We start from the raw sequence: 19,031 nt of genomic DNA on the forward strand, positions 1-19,031 counted from the left end.
TGCCTAGGCCTGCCTTATGGCAGTTTTGATAAAGGTGATTTCAGAGTGGCTTCAGACAGGATGACTAAAGCCCACAATCTTGGTCCAAAATATCCTAATCTCCCTACAAGAATGACTTTCTTGCCTTGGACTATGTCCAATCTGCCAACTAGTACAGCTGTTTTTAGTTTTTGACTCACTGATTTACCTGGCATGACATTTCCTCTTGTTTCAAGATTCTTTCTCTGAGTTCCTCCTTACTCCTCTTTCCCTTTAAATGTTCCTGAAACTGGCTCTTGCCTGGTCCCTTTATTTCATTTTTCTTCCATCTTGCTGGTGGTACAGTAGAAGAAATTGGACATAGGGTTTGGTGTTAGATACACCTGACTTCAAAGCCTAACTGTGCTACCTACTAGCTCTGTGACCTTGGGCAAGTTACTTAAACCTCTCTAAGTCATAGATTCCCCCTTGTGAGATGGGAACAATGATTTGTTATTCTCAGGGATGTTCACAGACTTGCTTAAAATAATAAGACAAAGCACCTGGCACATAGCCGATACTCAAAAAATGTTAGCATACACCCACAACTTTTTCTTTCTGATTCATTTAAGGTAAGCCCTTCCCAATTGGCCTTCACCTGACCTGAATTCCTAGGACACTGTATTTGGAATTTTAAATGTTCTAAATATCCAGAGTTCTTGCAGGTTGAAGCTGGTCTAGGCTCCAAACAGGCTGCCCCTAAGGGAAGCAGGGTGATTGGCAGCTAGTATTCATCTGACTTTTGTCATATTGATTCAAGGTTTTATCTGAAGATGGCAGCAACTAGTACATGGTGCCACCGTTTAGCCACTCCATGCCAGAGGTACCAGGCAAGTAAAACCCAAATTACCAGTGCCTTTGCTCCATCCTGGAAATGACAAAGGACAAAGTCAAGGAACCCAGGAAAGTGCAACGGGATTTGGTTTTATGCAGCAGGGAATCTTCTAAGAAAGCCAGGACCAGAAGGCCAGAAACGGTTCACCTACGTGTCATTACCAGCGCAGGCAGTTCAGAGGTCCTTCCCTGGGAGAAGTTAGGGTACGGCGAGAGAGGGGCTTAGCTTCCTCCCTCCCTCCCTCCTTCCCTCCCTCCCCCCCTCCCCCTTCCTTCCTTCCTTCCTTCCTTCCTTCCTTCCTTCCTTCCTTCCTTCCTTCCTTCCTCCCTTCCTCCCTTCCTTCCTTCCTTCACTTAGGTTCCTTCTTCCTTTCTTCCTTCCTGGGCTTAGGTTCCTTCCTTCCTTTGGCTTTGGTTCCTTCCTTCCTTCCTTCCTTTCCTTCCTGCCTGCCTTCCTCCCTCCCTCCCTTGGGTTCCTTCCTGCCTGCCTGCCTGCCTTCCTCTCTCCTTCCCTCCCTCCCTCCTTCCCTTCTTCTCCTTTCTTTCTTTTTTCTTTTTCTTTTCTTTTTTTAGACAGAGTCTTGTTCTGTCGCCCAGGCTGGACTGCAATGGCGCCATCTCGGCTTACTGCAATCTCCGCCTCCCGGTTTGCTCCTGCTTCAGCCTCCCCAGTAGCCGGCATAACAGGCGCCCGCCACCACGCCCGGCTAATTTTTATACTTTTAGTAGAGACAGGTGTTCACCATGTTGGCCAGGCTGGTCTCGAACTCCTAACCTCAAGTGATCCGTCCGCCTCGGCCTCCCAAAGTAGGTGCTGGGATCACAGGCGTGAACCACCGCACCCGGCCAGAGCTGAGGTTTCTGTTCGTGACAACTTTCTGTATTGGTTGGCAGGTTCTCCTAGCACCACCATGATCTCAGGACTAACCGCTGCACACCCGTGATGGGATTCCAAACCTTCGCTGCAAGAAGACAAGGTGACGAGTTGCTGACAGTGAAGGCTGAACTAACACGGACAGTGAAGTGCTAAATGAGTCGGACTCCGACTCCAGGTGAAGCAGAGGTCAGAGCGAGGCAGCTCACGTTTCGATTTCAGGGCCGACTCATCCAGATTACTCAATCTTCATTTCAGGCAATTGTATGACTGCTAAATACAGCTGCTTGGGGCATCTGGGGTTGGGAACTCATTTCTGCCAGGTCTTTGACCCCTGAAAGCGTCGTTGCGTCTGGCCCCGTGGGTAGGGTAGGGCGGGATTTCTAGGAGGACCAGCAGAGGGGCGCATGGGTGCGCGATGCTGGGCCAGAGCGCCGCGGCACCGGTGTAGGAGCGCGCATGGCCAGAGCTCCTTCCATCTCAGCGGCGTCTCAGTGCTGCAGCGGGAACCGCTGTTTGCTTCCCAGAGGAGCTTCTAGAGAGCTACGGTGGCCCCCGTGTGGGAGGTGGGGCGGGGGGCGTGGCGGCGTGGGCGTCTCTGTCCTCTCCTCGGTAGCTCTCCTCCCTCCCCTTTCTGCTGCTATGGGGAGCGCGGTGGCCACGGAACGCTGCCCCGAGCCGCGCGAGGAAGGACCTGACGCGCGGCGTTTACCCAGCGCAACGTTCCACCGGCGCAGCGTTCCACCGCCCGGGTTTGGCTGGGTGAGGCGGGCGGGGCCGGGGACGAGAGTGCAGCGGCGTGGGACGGAGAGGGTGGTTAGAGAAAGGGAAGGGAGGGCAGCGGGAGAGCTGGGATGGTGCAAGGGGCGCCGGGGAGGTTTGTGCTCAGCAGAGACACCCAGGTATCTTAGTGTCGGGGACCCCTTGGAGACAGTGGGAAAGGGCTCCTCGCGGGGTGGCGGATTTCAATCCTGTTGACTTTGTAGAGTGAGGTTGAGCCTGTGTTCGGCTTGGGCCGGGAAGGGCGCAGAAGCGGGACCTCAGGGCACTTTTACGCAGGGCGATTCTCGGTGACTACAAAGCCTGCGTCCTGCGTCCTCCCAGGCGCAGTGTTCCAGGATGTGGCTTTTCTCTGTTCTTGTCGTCAACACAGCCAAAGTCGTGGCTATCTGGTGACAGAAAAACATTTTGCTACATAACTGAGCTAGGCTGGAGTGTGAAATCGCGGCGTGTTATTTGGTCCGAGCGCCCTACGTAGCAACTCCCCGCCTCTCGCCCCCCCGCCCCGCCGCGCAGGACACTGTCAGGCGGGCGTTCCCCCAACCCGCCCCTTGTGAAGTCCACCTGCTGAGACTGATATGGATCCCCTGCGAACTAGATGCTGTCCGCTTGGAGAACGTGGAGAACTTTCAGAGGAGGGGTTACTTCGCCTTGAGTGAAAATTAAGACTCAAAGGAAAAAGTATACTCAAGAGCTGCCCTTACTAGGTTATTTCTATGAAATTTGGAAGGATCTTTGAATTGAAGATGTGGGAGCGCGCAGAGGACAGAATCCATAAGCTTGAGTTTCTTAGACCCAGTTTCTTAAAGCCAAAGTAGCGGGGAGATCTTGGCAAGTCAAGCAACCTCCTTGAACATCAGTTCCTTTGCCTTGGCGGGGAGAATACTCCAGCCGTACCCCACTGTGTGGTTTAGAAGGTTAATGGCCTGAAGGGAGGGAGGTGTTTTGAAGCCTATAAAGTATCCTATGAAGGTATCCCCACATTTGCTGCCAGCTCAAACGCTGCCGGCCGCCGACAGAACCTTGTTTGGAGCCGAGTTAAGACAGCATGTTTATGGCAGTACTGGGGTTTTCATGATTACCAGTCCAGAGTGTCAGGACACATCTGTTTCTCAAACCCCAGTTTCTGCACTGCCACATGAAACTGCTCATTACTGAGTGACAGCACAGCACAGGAACTTTGCCTTTTTCATTAACTTCTTTAGGGCCTGTACAAAATGGGAGATGGTAGGAGCTTTGATGAAAATTGAGGGTCGTAGCCTCGGAGAGGGGTGGGTGGTTAGATTTGACTGGACATAGTCTTCATGCAACCGTTTAACTCCTAAAACATTGTTGGCTGAGTTCTTGTTTTTTGATACAGGGAACATTCTGTCAGAGCCAAGGTTAAACATCCAAGAGTAAACGTTTGTTGGTTTTGGTTTTCTTTTTTTGTTTGTTTTTTTGCATGATTTTAGAGGATTATAAGTGAAAAACTAAAGAAAGGATACATTGCTTGCTGACATATTTTCCCCCCACCCATCTGAAGGCACACATAATAGCACTGGAAAATTTGAATAGTTTCCCTTGTTACCAAATCTACATTCATATTTCTAATATGGAACGATTATTTCTAGTATGGAGAGAAATACGGAATTTCTAACATGGAAGATTTAGCATGGTGTGTTATTGTAACAATTTAGGCAGTTCTTGGATAAGTATGTCCAGCCTTCCAGAGACTATAAGTGTAGTAATATTAGTGCCTGTTAGTCATATTGTGTGTCTTCCTGATACCCAATTAGATCTCTGATTGTTTTTTCTTTTTAATTAAAAGGAGCTGAAAGATGACACAGTTAAGAAGCTGGAAAATAAAACTAGGTCTCTTTAACTGTGCTGTCTTATTCTGAACTGAAAGTCTTTCTGCAATAATAATGATGGTGATAATAAAGCTAACCTTCATAGGACATTGTGTACCAGACTGATACACGTACTACAATTCTGTTCATTGTCACACTATCCTTCATGGGGAGGTTAAGAGCATTGCTCAAAATCACACAGCTAATAAGTCGTTTTTCTCAGATTGGCATAAAAATTATATTGAATTGGGTCCTTTGTGTGCGAGTATTTTAACTTTTGCATTGTGTTTTATCCCACACACGGAGGCGACATGGATGGTGAAACTAGGGGCTCTGGACAAGGTTCCAGAGTTTGGACTGAGCATGCTGCTGAGTGGCAATGTGGTCATCACTTTACTTCCTTTTCTGACCCATAACATGGTGATAATAATTCTACATTGAATGAATCCTTTGTTTCTAGTGAGCATAAAATATGCTCTGTGAAAGTAAAATACTCAGAATGTAAAAAGAAGAGTTTCAGATTCAAGCCTTTTTGTCATCAGTAGGCTGGAAAATGAATAGAAGTTAAAATAAACTATACACTTAATGCGATTTTTCCAACAATTATGTTGAAAAATTATTGTTTAAAAATGCATTCATTCCAATGATCCTTAGCTTTATATTTATTAAAAGAAGTAAATGTAAATTAGACCTCAAAGTTTTTTTTTAACAGGTAACGTTGAAAAAGCACCCACAGTCGACAGGTGCTGTTCACTGGTTGATTTTAGATGATGAAAATTGTAGGCCAGGTGCAGTGGCTCACGCCTGTAATCCCAGCACTTTGGGAGGCCGAGACGGGTGGATCACGAGGGCAGGAGATTGAGACCATCCTGGCTAACACGGTGAAGCCCCGTCTCTACTAAAAATACAAAAATTAGCCGGGCATGGTGGCGGGCACCTGTAGTCCCAGCTACTCGGGAGGCTGAGGCAGGAGAATGGTGTGAACCCGGGAGGCGGAGCTTGCAGTGAGTGGAGATCGCGCCACTGCACTCCAGCCTGGGCAACAGAGCAAGACTCTGTCTCAAAAAAAAAAAAAAGAAAGAAAATTGTAGAGTAAGTACAATCATAGAGTAAGTATAAGAAGAATTGTATTCAAAGGTATTGTATTATTCTTATAAAGAATTGTATTCTTCTTATACTCTTTTACCTTCTTTTATTCCAACAAGCTACCGTTGATCAGAAAAGAACTGAATTCCAAAAATATACGTAGGGCACTTCCCTATTCTCTCTGTGTTTACTTGGAAATGATTCTTAGTTTTTGGCATGGCCACTTTGTTAAGTGAAGAGACTTCCACTTATCTATATGCATATTTTGCAGGTATTTTTAAAAATATGGCTCAATTGTTAAATCATTTTGTTAGTCCCATGACTTATATAAAAATCTGGGGGTTTTTTGCTTGCTGACTCTTAGTTTAGGCTTGGTTTTATGGTGATCCGGGCTCAGGAAGGTAGACATATCAATGTCACTAGCATTGCCAAGGTATAGGCAGTCTGCTGCATGCTGGGTGAATATTAATATTCGGAAGAGATATTTGAGTCCACAAGATTTAAAGATCTTCTCTCCACCCCTGTGCTTGTAGAATTAGGGCTAGATTAGTTTAGCCTGGGCGTCCTGGGTCTTGGTCATTTGAAAATAGCTCCTCAAGTAGGCTGGCTGTGTGTCTTAGTATGGCAGAAACAATTCATTATTCACTCCATGTATCTTCTATTGTATTGTGAAATTACAGATGATAGTTTTCTTGCTTTCTGTTTTTCCAAACAGTGCCACCTGGACTTGTGCGTTTTGCTCATATGTTGACTGTTTCTTAATCAAGATAGCTTTAATAGTCTTCACCCCACCCCCATCCTCCAGCTGCCCTTTGGATGTTGCTGTGTAGAAGCCAAGAGAGTTCGTTTTTGTTGGGGGTTGGGCTAGATTGGTAATAATCTGAAGCACCTTGAAAGATTCTGACCTAATAGAGGCATAGGGAAATGATGTGTGTGTAGAAAATTTGGAACTGTGCCAGGCACAAAGTAAATGTCATGTAAACATTAGTTATGAATTGATGAGGAGGAAGGTGTCAGAAAATGAATGCTGTAGAGAAGGCTATAGGGCAGTACCTGGGGAGAGCAGTTACCTGTAGAGATGTGGTTTTGTCAAAGGTGATGGGTAAGGTCTTCATTTGAATAAAAATCCACAAGAGGGTATGGGTAGAGGGATGTAGAGGTGTCCAGGTAGCAGAGAAGGAGGTCAGATAGGCAACCTAGGGACTCATGGACAGATGTAGCAAATTGAAGGTTTTTAGAAAACTTACAGGAATTGTTTGATGGAAAATTTCAAACTTAAACATAGAGAGAATAGTACAATGAGCAGCCTTCTCCTTTCGTCCAGCTTTGGCAGTTATCAACATGGCCAGTTGTGCTTCATCCATGTTGCCCACTGGCATTATTTTAAAGCAAATGCAAGCAATTCTACCAGTTATTTCTATTTATCATCCCCACTGACATTCTGTCAGTTATTTCTAAATACTTCTGTATATATTTCTTAAAAATAGGCACTTAAAACATAACCACAATACTTACCTTTTTTGACCTTGTTTATCATCTGTAAATCTTGGCCTGAGAGCCTTCTTGCAGCACTGGTTTAAAGATAAGCGTGGATAGGCCGGGTGCCGTGGCTCACCTGTAATCCCAGCACTTTGGGAGGCCAAGGCGGGTGGATCACTAGGTCAGGAGTTCGAGACTAGCCTGGCCAACATAGTGAAACCCCTTCTCTACTAAAAATACAAAAAAAAATTAGACGGTCATGGTGGCAGGTGCCTGTAATCCCAGCTACTTGGTAGGCTGAGGCAAGGAGAATTGCTTGAACCTGGGAGGCAGAGGTGGCAGTGAGCCGAGATTGTGCCACTGCACCCCAGCCTGGGTGAAAAGAGTGAAACTCCGTCTCAAAAAAAAAACAAAAAACTCTGTCTTTACCAGGTCTTGATGTTTTTTGTTTTTTCCTTTTCTAGATAGTTCTATCATGACAATTTCACTTTTACTTCCTCTTTCTTCTCCTTACCTATTTTTGACACATTTATTCAGTATTTCCTTTATCTACTCTCTACTTCTCCTTTTAACTTTCTCCTATCCTTTCAGTATTTTTGTTCACAGCCAGATGTGTAGCTTGTGCTCCTTGGATCCCTGTAGCCCATGAAATACAGCTCCCTTTAGTCCTAGATCTTTTTGAAGGGAGATGAGCATTTCCTACTCGTATTTTTAAAAAAATACTGTTATTGAGATTGAGATAGAATTTACATGCCAAACGCTTCACTGATTTAAAGTGTACAAGTCTAGCCCGGCATGGTGGCTCTTGCCTATAATCCCAGCACTTTGGGAGGCTGAACTAGGAGGATTGCTTGAGGCCAGGAGTTTGAGACCAACCTGAGCAACACAGTGAGGCCTTTCCTCTACAAAAATAAAAAAATTGGCCAGATGTGGTGGCACACCTGTGGTCCTAGCTGCTCTGAAGGCTGAGACAGTAGGATCACTTGAGCCAAGGAGGTCAAGGCTGCAGTGAGCCTTTGAGTAAGTCGCCTGATGGTCTCCATTTCAGTTCTCAAATTGGCATAATAACACCTGAAAATTTGCAAATTATTATTTTGCAGAATGAGACTGGGAAGGGTGTCATATGCAGTGACCACAGGGAGTTAGTCATTTGGGTGTTTTGGGCAACCCTGCAGTTCTTTTAGGTGAAATATTCAATTTTCCGTGAACTTTGCCTTTCCCTTCTTACTTACCCATTTCTCTTGATTGCTTTCTGCCTTCTTTTGTGTTCTTCTGACAGCAAACCTTCAAAATTAATGGTCATTGCCAAAGGCTAAATCAGAGTGGAGTCTTTTGTGACACCACCCAGCCACATCGCAGTATAGCACTGCTTCCTTTCTGTGGCTTTTATTACTACATAGTATATAGTATATAGATGAAATAGGAAAATTGTAGTTTACCACAATTCCTGGACACTGTTTTGGAAGCTGTCGAGTTAAATTATCGGGCGTCTTGACAGTTTATATTTGATATGTGATAGTTTTAGACTCTGTTATTCTCTTGGGGATATGAATCTTTGCCTAACTTCAAAGTATGAAGAGAAGTAGATCCCGAGAAAGAAGGGAAGAAGTTCTGGGGAACTGTGGTGACCAAGCAGCTCACATGCTACAGTTTAAGATTTATTCGTGCTCCACTCAGCATTTGTTTATTACTAGCCAGGGAGATAGTGAATAGACACACATTTATACATTCAGACATACACACATTTCAAGGATTGATAAGCAGAGGTAATACAGGTCTAAGCAATACTTAGCATCTTCTCAACATACTTCCTCCCACTGTCACAAAGGGGGTCACTATCTCCCTTCCACCAGCACATAAGCTGAGGAAGGGCAGGAAGCTCATTTTAGTCCCCTCTGTTACCCTAGTGCTACCAAAACACAAACAATGCCAGACCTATAGTAGATGCTCAGTAAATATTTCTTAACTGAATAACACACTACAAACAATATAGCAGCAAGGAACATAGCTGGCAATGGTATCATAGCACCTGTGCTTAGTAACGTAGCATAAAATTGATAAAAATCAATTTTACCTTTCACTCTAGACTCTTATTTATTTGTGATTTCTATTCTCTGATATCCTTTATTCTAAGGAAATGGTTGATGAACATTTAGGTCATGATTTCTAATTTCTTCTAAAGGGTGACATCCATTCTTGACTTCCTTTCTTGAGTGACGAAGAAATAACCAACATAACCATACCTAGGTATTGTTTGATAATTTGTTCATGATTTCATTCATAAGTGCAAAGAATATATTTATCAAACACCTATTATTGCCACTGTTCTGGGTTCTGGGGACAAAGCAGTGTCCAAAATACCTTATTTTAAAAAGTACCCTTGGCCACATGTGGTGGCTCATACCTGTAATCCCAACACTTTGGGAGGCCGAGGCGGGTGGATCACCAGAGGCCAGGAGTTCGAGACCAGCCTGGCCAACGTTGCGAAACCCCGTCTCTACTAAAAATACAAAAAAATTAGCCAAGCATGGTGGCGGGCACCTGTAATCCCAGCTACTTGGGAGGCTGAGGCAGGAGAATTGCTTGAACTTGGGAGGCAGAGGTCGCAGTGAGCTGAGATGGTGCCATTGCACTCCAGCCTGGGCAACAAGATGAAACCTCTGTCTCAAAAAAAAAAAAAAAAAAAAAAAAGTGCCCTCATAGGTTTAACATTCTGGTGGGTGCTAGTCATTGAGGTTAAATATAATGAGATTTGTGCTAAAGAGAGAAACAGAGCTAAAAAGAGAGATAGGAACTGTTTGGGAGGGGCAATTGCTAGTTTTTATAGGCTGACCAGGGAGGCCTCACTGACAAGGTAAGATTTAAGATGTGTCTTTTGGCTGGGCGCAGTGGCTCACGCCTGTAATCCCAGCACTTTGGGAGGCCGAGGCGGGCAGATCACGAAGGTCAGGAGATCGAGACCATCCTGGCTAACACGGTGAAACTCCGTCTGTACTAAAAATACAAAAAATTAGCCAGGCGTGGTGGCGGCGCCTGTAGTCCCAGCTACTCGGAGGCTGAGGCAGGAGAATGGTGTGAACCCGGGAGGCGGAGCTTGCAGTGAGCCGAGATTGCTCCACTGCACTCCAGCCTGGGCAACAGAGCGAGACTCCGTCTCAAAAAAAAAAAAAAAAAAAGATGTGTCTTTACTCTGATGTCCCCAGTTGTATATTCAATAGGCAGTTAGGGTTGGGGCATAGAAAATCCTAAATCTTAAATCTGATGTACTTTTGCCTGTTTATGAAATAACTTCAAGAGTGTTTTACGTCGTGGGAGCTAAAGCTGCTCTGCCCTCCAAGTGCTAACTGCTTATGATCTGAAAGACTTTTGTGTGGTCACTGTAGGTGTCATGGTGGCACTGAGGCATCTGTCCCTCCTGCAGAAGTTGCATCTTTGCTGTAAATACTGTGTCTGTGTGGTGGCTCTAGTGATGCAGTCATTCTCGATGGGGCCACTGACTCTGATGTCACAATGACTTAGCTGGAGGAGTCCTGAAGTCTCTTGTTTGTCTAGGGCCTTTGCTGCAGCTTATATGTTCACTAGTAATCTGGCCTGTGCTTACCTTTTAATCCCAGCTGGAAAATCTCAGTAGGAATGATGGTAAGCTTTGAGATTGAGATCTCTTCCTTTAAATGTTTTTGGAAATTGATTTTATTTTTTGTACCTAAGTATCTCTGATTCAAAGGGCCCCCTTTGTGACAGTGGGAGGAAGTATGTTGAGAAGATGCTAAGTGTTGCTTAGACCTGTATTACCTCTGCTTATCAATCCTTGAAATGTATGTATATCTGAAGGTGTAAATGTGTGTCCATTCACTATCTCCCTTCCACCAGCACATAAGCTGAGGAAGGGCAGGAAGCTCATTTTAGTCCCCTCTGTTACCCCAGTGCTACCAAAACAAAAACAATGCCAGACCTGTAGTAGATGCTCAATAAATATTTCTTAACTGAATAACACACTACAAACAATATGGAAACAAGTGACATACCTGGCAATGGTATCATAGCACCTGGCAAATTGTTTTTTGCCTTAAAGGTAAAATAAAAAATGGGGATATTGACCTCCTGTCACTACTGCATGGACTTTGATGGTTTCCAATCATTACTTTCTCCTCTGTGTCAATCTGCCTCTTCGAGAAACTCATACTTATCCCGGCCCGCGGGATAGTCGAAGCAGGCCCTGGAGGAGGGGGTGGGAATTTGGGGAACAAGAGATACGAGAAATGGAGACAAGACAGTGCTCTGATCAAGTCTCTTTTAATGGCGGTAATGCAGTGCCTTATATACACTTGGAGGGAAAGGGGTTGGGCCAGAGGCGGAGATGATCTCATCGCAGAGGGCGTGACCAAGTAGGTATTGGTTTCTCTGGTCGAACGTCATGTTGCACCTGCGCTGTCAGGTAGTAATTTTCGCGGGCGCGGGAAAAATGGGTGAAGAAGAAGCAGGAAGAGCGCCATCTTTTATGAGGTATTAATACAGGGAAAAAGGTAAATCTAGGGAGGAGGTAGAAGGTGGAAATGAATAGAGCTCAGGCGTTTTTAATCGTCAGTTATTATTCGCTATGGCCGGGGCGTGCAGCTCTGGACACATACTCCCGGTGAGTGTCCGACCTGGCCTTTTGTCCTCTCTCTGCCACTGTCCAGCTGTGACCTTAGACATGGTTGTGAATATATTATGGGCCTATTCTAACTCTCAATGCTTTGATATTATAACCTTGCAAAGCAGCACCTGCTGGTTATTTTTGTGAAGCAACAACACTTTTCTAGAAGGAAGTGAAGCAAGCACCTGCTTCTGACAGTTGCTTTTTATGAGGAAGTTGGTTTTTGCTCAATTCACTTAGGTCATTCCATGTATGGGAGGCTCCAAATAAGGTCATTCTCTTTGAACTATTGACTTTAACTTGTTTATAAAAAAAAAAAACACTGGGATCGGCCAGGCACAGTGGCCCACACTGCAATCCAGCACTTTGGGAGGCCGAGTTGGGTGGATCACTTGATGTCAGGAGTTTGAGACCAGCCTGGCCAACATGGTGAAACCCTGTCTCTACTAAAAATACAAAAATTAGCCAGCGTGGTGCCCACCTGTAATCCCAGCTGCTGGGGAGGCTGAGGCATGAAAATTGCTTGAATCCGGGAGGTGGAGGTTGCAGTGAGCCGTGATCGCACTGCTGCACTCCAGCTTGGGCCACAGAGCGAGACTCGTCTCAAAAAAAAAAAAAATTAAAAACAAAACCACCTGTAATCACTACTGCTTTACCATTTGAGACTCCATATTTTTCATGTGGTTTCACATCTATAATCATCTCCCCTCACCAAACACACAAAAGATATGTGTAGAAAATTGAGAATAAACCATAACTTATATAGTTTTATTCTCTTGGAAATAATGAGGCTGTCATGAACTATGGACTCAGACTAAGAGTGGAACTAGTAAGAGAAAGGAACTGAAAAAGGAAAGTCAACCAAAAAAGGACACAAATAAGGATGTTCATTGTTATATACTTTATAACTGAAAAAGTTATACATAAATTTCTATCAGTAGGGTCTGGCTAAGTAAGGTACGATGTATTTATACTATAGAAAGTGACAAGACAGTTTAGGAGAATCAGATACACCCTGAAGACATACTGTTGAGTGAAAAAGAAGGTAAGTTGTAGAATAACTCCAGTATGATCCCATGGATGTGTATAAAAAAGAAAACATATCTTCTGGTCTGAAATATGTACGTTAATTCATAGATAAAGGTCTAGAAATAATAGAATGGTTAACAATGTGATTCCTGAGAATAAAGTAGGATTGTGGGGCTTAGGGTGATGAGAGCTGTTCAGTTTTTACTCTAGGCTTCTATGTTTGGGCATTTTATAAAAACGTCATGGTTTCCTTTTGTAATTATAAAATCCAGAATTATTGGAGAGGAAAAGATGTGTGACAAAGAGAAATTGGTGCACAAGGTGGGATTTGAGGTCAGGAGAAGGAAGATAGGCATTTTGGCGGGTGAGTTCTGGCAGTTAACACAACCAGATATACTCTGTTGATATTTTGTGAATGGTGATTTGGGGCTTTTGTAGTGTTTTCAAGACGCATGTATACATTTATATATGTGTACTACAGACAAACGATGCATTTATGTATTAATATATGTTATATACAAAAGGTATATATATGTGTATGTGTGTGTGTGTGTATATATATATGCCTCCAGAAACAGTATATGTCATTTGCAAAATGTGTGTATATATACACACCCCTACAGTTGACCCTTCAACAATGCAGGGGTTAGGGACGCTAACACCCTGTGCAGCTGAAAATCTGCACACAACTTTTGACTCCCCCAAACCTAACACTACTTATAACCTACTGTTAACCGCAGCCTTACTGATAACATAAACAGTTGATTAACACATATGTTGTATGTTAGTGTACAATACTATATACTGCATTCTTACAATAAAGCAGAGAAAAGAAAATGTCATTAAGAAAACCATAAGGGGCCTGGCGCGGTGGCTCAAGCCTGTAATTCCAGCACTTTGGGAGGCCGACACGGGCGGATTACAAGGTCAGGAGATGAAGAATATCCTGGCTAACACGGTGAAACCCCGTCTCTACTAAAAAATACAAAAAACTAGCCGGGCGAGGTGGCGGGCGCCTGTAGTCCCAGCTACTCGGGAGGCTGAGGCAGGAGAATGGCGTAAACCCGGGCGGCGGAGCTTGCAGTGAGCTGAGATCCGGCCACTGCACTGCAGCCTGGGTGACAGAGCGAGACTCCGTCTCAAAAAAAAAAAAAAAGAAAGAGAAAAAAAGAAAACCATAAGGAAGAGAGAATATATTTACTGTTCATTAAGTGGAAACAGATCATCATAAAGGTCTTCATCCTCGTCGTCTCATGTTGAGTAGACTGAAGAGGAGGAGGAAAAAGAGGCGTTAGTCTTGCTGCCTCATGGTGACAAATATGGAAGAAAATCCACACGTTAGTGGGCCCACAAAGTTCAAATCCATGTTGTTCAAGGGTCAATCGTGTGTGCGCGCGCATGTATGTAAATTATACATATAATCTTTATTACTCGAAAAGGTATAAACTAGAATATAGGGCCCCCAAATAAAGAAGTCTCAAACACTCTTGAGACTCAAAGTCTCAAAAACAGTTTTCATATGTACCTTATTTTGGTCTACTGAACTTTTATTATTGGGTGAGAACAATTTCATGTTTTAGGAAACATGGATTCACTTCTATTCCTATATGAGTAATTCTGCCCCATTAATAGAACAGTTATATCTGCCACAGAAGTCTTTTCTCTAGCTCTTTTTTTTTTTTTTTTTTTTTTTTTTTTTTTTTAGATGGAGTCTCGCTGTCTTCCAGGCTGGAGTGCAGTGGCACAATCTTGTCTCACTGCAACCTCCGCCTCCCAGGTTCAAGCGATTCTCCTGCCTCAGCCACCTGAGTAGCTGGGATTATAGGCGCCTGCCACCACGCTCAGCTAATTTTTGTATTTTTAGTAGAGATGGGGTTTCACCATGTTGGTCAGGCTGGTCTCGAACTCCTGACCTCAGGTTATCCACCCACCTCGGTCTCCCAAAGTACTGGGATTACAGGCGTAAGCCACTGCGCCTGGCCTTTTCTCTAGCTCTTAACTTTGTCTCCATTTTGTTGGATTTGTTCTTTCAATTTGTAAACATTTATTGCAACGTCGTATGCAGCTCTAGGTATGGGACGTGCTACCCGGCAGGGAACAGACAAGGCCCCTCCTCTCATGAAGCTTATAGTTAGGTGGGAGTGGGGGGAGAATGGCGGTAATGAACTAAAAAATAGCAGGAAGTGAGCACCTCTGTGAAGAAAACTCAGTGTTTATGGTGATGTGAGAGGTAATGATGGGGGAACTACCTGAAGAAGAAAAGTGGTTAGGAAAGATATCTTTGAGGAAGTAATTTATAAATCAGGGCATTCACAACAGGAAAGAGCCAAATGTGTGATCATCTGGGGGAGGAGCATTTCAGAAAGAGGAAACAAAACAGCATTCCTAGGGTTAGAAGGAGTCTATAGGGCTCAAGAGCTTGCAGTGTGGTTGGGGCTTTTGGAGGCTGGATGAAGATAAGTGAGAGAGGTTTACAAGGACAGTATCATGTCAGGCCTTGAGGGCAAGGTAAGGAGTCTGGATTTTATTCCAGATTTGATGAGAAGCCTTTGGGGGATTTCGATTAGGGCAATGACATGATCTGATTTAGGTTTATAAAATATCTCTCCGAATACCTCTTGATTGTAAATGGGCAAGAGTAATCGCTTCTCGGCCTTTTGGCTAAGATCAAGTGTAGTATCTGTTCTTATCAGTTTAGTATCTGATATGTCCTCTATCCGAGGACAATATATTAAATGGGTTTTTGGAGCAGGAACATGGACTAGGAGCTTGCTCTGTCCACTCCACGCATCAACCTGGTATTGCTGTACCTCTAGGAACAGTGCACCCCTCTGGATGTTAAAACACGGTGTTACTGGCTGGGCACGTTGGGTCCCGCCTGTGATCCCAGTACTGGAAGGCTGAGGCAGGTGGATCACGAGGTCAGGAGTTGAAGACCAGCCTGGCCAACATGATGAAACCCCGTCTCTACTAAAAATACAAAAATTAGGTGGGTGTGGTGGCACACACCTGTAATCTCAGCTACTCAGGAGGCTGAGGCAGAGAATTGCTTGAACCTGGGAGGCAGAGGTTGGAGTGAGCCGAGATTGTGCCACTGCACTCCAGCCTGGGCAAAGAGTAACAGCAGGGAAAACTATTGGGAAGCTATGGCTGCATGTCCAGGTGTGAGAAGATGGTAACTCATACTAAGACGGCAGCTATAGCTATAAACTTGCTGATGGAATGAAGTTGGAGAGCTAAGGAAAGATAAAATCAGAAATGACTCCTAAGTTTCAGGCTTGGGCAATTGGGAGATGGGGGAAAAGCAGGGAAGGAGCAGGTTTCAGGAGAAATGAGTGACTGTTTTGGATGTATCAGGTTGCAATGCCTACTGGACAAATGTCAAATAGGCAGTAAGATACGATAGCCAGGAGATCGGAAATAGAGATACATGTAGGAGTTGCCTTCATACACAGCGATGGTATTTATAGCCCTGTAATTGACTCCAAAGTCTCACGTTCACCACTGTGCAGGGTGAATGTGGCATAGGCCACCCTTCTATCTCTAGGCCTTCCCCTGGCTCTTCTTACTTTTGCTGTTGAAAGTTGCTTTTAGCTTCACAATGCAAAGGGCAGTGGGAGAACAGAAAAGCAAAACATTTCCCGAGCCTGTAATTACAGTGACAAGGAGTGCTTCTTGTTTGTGTAGCTCTCAACATTTTAATCATTACCTCCTCACTAAAGCTAAAATCTGAGCTTAGAAGTGAGTGGGTTTTAAAGATGGATTCTAGATTCATACTGTGTTCTTTAAATATTATGAACTGAGAATACATTGATATTGATAAGTATGAAAGGTAATATAAGTTACATGAAGCAAAGCCTTTAGTGCTATAGATCATCCCTCTGTTTTATGTACCACTTTGCCTACTTCATTGAAACACAAGAACAAATTAAATGAAAATAAGAACATATGGAAATGGCTGGGCACAGTGGCTCATGCCTATAATCCTAGCACTTTGAGAGGGCAAGGCGGGTGGATCACCTGAGGTCAGGAGTTCGAAACCAGCCTGGCTAACATGGTGAAACCCCCTCCCTACTAAAAATACAGAAATCAGTCAGGCATGATGGTGGGCACCTGTAATCCCGGCTACTCGGGAGGCTGAGGCACGAGAATAGCTTAAACCTGGGGGGTGGAGGTTGCAGTGAGCTGAGATCACCCCACTGCACTCCAGCCTGGGTGACAGAGTAAGACTCTGTCTCCAAAAAAAAAAAAAAAAGAAAATATGGAAATGTATCTTTACTTCCAGATAGTATTCCTATCTTGGATTTGACATTTAATTTTATTAAAATAATTTTGATGCATGGATGTTTTACATTTTTATGGGATTTATCAGTTGATCCTTTGTGATTTCTTTTTTTTTTTTTTTTTTTTTTTTTTGAGACGGAGTCTCACTCTGTCGCCCAGGCTGGAGTGCAGTGGCCGGATCTCAGCTCACTGCAAGCTCCGCCTCCCGGGTTCACGCCATTCTCCTGCCTCAGCCTCCCGAGTAGCTGGGACTACAGGCGCCCGCCACCTCGCCCGGCTAGTTTTTTTGTATTTTTTAGTAGAGACGGGGTTTCACTGTGTTAGCCAGGATGGTCTCGATCTCCCGACCTCGTGATCCGCCCGTCTCGGCCTCCCAAAGTGCTGGGATTACAGGCTTGAGCCACCGCGCCCGGCCGTGATTTCTTAATTTTATGCTTTGAAAAATGTTTCCTATCCCAATGTCAAGCCTCTGTAGGTTTACTGCTAGTTTTATAGCTGATTTATTTACTTTTTGACTTATAAATCCAAGTGGACTTTACTGTGTTGGATAGAACCAAATACAGACTTCTAAATTTTGGGGTTTTGCCATCTCAAAATAACTTGTAGCCAAAATACAATTGAATTCTTTCTTACTTTGAATGATTCTTTGCTCATTGCAGAATAGCTCTCCAGACCCCCAGCTGGCCATGTGGTGAGTTCGGAGCCCAAATCAAGTAGTACCAGCCATCAGGGAACTCCCTCTATCTGTTTTGAATGGATTCACACCAGTCACAAGCCTGGAAAGATGGTGTCTCAGTCTACAGTCAGGCAGGATTCTCCTGAGGACCCCTGGGAAAGGATCACCCATTACTCTGGCATTATTGATGGACCGCCTGGACTCCTGAACACTGACCATCCTCCTTGCCAATTAGACATCAGGCTCATGAGGCACAAAGCTGCCTGGATCAACCCCCAGGATGTGCAGCAACAGCTGCAGGACTTGCAACCTCAGGTGCCAGCAGCCGGGAACAGTGGGACCCATTTTGTGACAGATGCTGCCTCTCCCTCAGGCCCTTCATCTTCGTGCCTCAGGGACTCCCTGGCAGAGACAACATTGTCTGAGGCTACTACAGACTCCATTGGCAGCGCTTCTCCCCATGGCTCGAGGGAAAAGAGTAGCAGCTTCTCTCTGTCCTCAACAGAAGGACACATGGTCCACCCAGGATACTCTCATCAAGTGTCTCTGCCCACAAGCCCTAGGATTTTGGTCACCTCCCCATATCCTGAGACTGACAGTGCTTTTTTTGAGCCTTCCCACCTGACATCTGCTGCTGCTGAAGGTAATTTTAGTAGGTGACCTCCCTCATTCCTCTCTCTTCACACCCTTGCTTTACCTTGCTCTAAAGCCTGCTTTATTGTCTTCCTCATGGGAGAAAAGTTCGTGGGTTTCCACTTTGACCACATGCCAGTGCATTGCCTCATTTAATATTAGACAGCAGCCCGGCCAGCTGGGTGGTCACAACAGGTGAAATCTAGTATTGGCTTTCTCCTTAGACTGCAGAGAATTGTTACCTTTTTAGCTTAACGTAGTTGATAATCAATGCCATGTGCCATCTTTAAGCTGGTGTCTGCCTTCAGGAGCTTAGAGTTCATTAAACGGTCTGCAAGGGAGAGCATCAGAAGCACTCTCAAGTCAGTGTGGGGGCTGGAGGTGTTTTCAGACCGTCACAGAGGGCTCCATTTCACACCAGTACCTAGTAGGTGGTGAACTCACTTCACTTGTTATATTTATCTGTATAGAGTCTGATGGGAAAATAGGAAGATTTTAAAACAGTAACTACAGTACCCCCCGACGACTATACCAAACCCCTTTTTATTAAAACAAGGGCTCTCACTGCTATGGAGTAATGTACATATGCCTAAGACCCTAAAATTCCTAAAACTTGGATAATCCATGCAAAGTGCTACTCAAGAGTCAATAAATTAGCTATCACTGTTATCTGTGACATGTTTATTTCATTTTTAAATATTTATGTTATAGTCACACTTGTCATTATTAATTTACATTTCTATTAGAACCCGAGTACAAATAATTAATGACCTTTTTCTTTCCAAGCAATTTAAAAAGTCATCAGTCTGCCTGCTGCCTGCCTATTTCTCTATATGTTTATTTCTCACTAGCAGGAGCTCAACTTTGTTA

At 44.3% G+C, this 19,031-nt stretch overlaps 1 protein-coding gene and 1 non-coding gene across 11 annotated transcripts in view; both read left to right on the top strand.

The window, feature by feature from the left end:
* The first annotated feature begins 2,347 nt into the window (after positions 1-2,347).
* The window catches only part of LOC105490669 (rubicon like autophagy enhancer), a 113,941-nt gene continuing 97,257 nt past the window's right edge, over positions 2,348-19,031 (top strand). For 2 of the 10 annotated variants that reach the window (XR_003020103.2, XR_011614806.1), the window contains exons 1-2: positions 14,712-15,076; positions 17,512-18,171. Coding sequence is in view for 8 of the 10 variants with exons in the window: in XM_011756525.3 (XP_011754827.2) it covers positions 17,637-18,171 (535 nt within the window). In the remaining 2 variants the exon portion in view is untranslated. Of the gene's footprint in view, positions 2,489-3,029; positions 3,188-10,094; positions 10,543-10,622; positions 11,095-12,265; positions 12,933-14,702; positions 15,077-17,511; positions 18,172-19,031 lie in introns of those variants that run through there. The other 8 variants (XM_011756525.3, XM_011756526.2, XM_011756524.2 and 5 more) reach the window with 8 other exon arrangements.
* LOC112428197 (U2 spliceosomal RNA) lies at positions 15,210-15,400 on the top strand. The gene has a single exon (XR_003020145.1). It is a non-coding gene; the product is annotated as a U2 spliceosomal RNA (small nuclear RNA).

This window comes from Macaca nemestrina, chromosome 16 (genome assembly GCF_043159975.1).
Source record: "Macaca nemestrina isolate mMacNem1 chromosome 16, mMacNem.hap1, whole genome shotgun sequence".
Classification (NCBI taxonomy): Eukaryota; Metazoa; Chordata; class Mammalia; order Primates; family Cercopithecidae; genus Macaca; species Macaca nemestrina.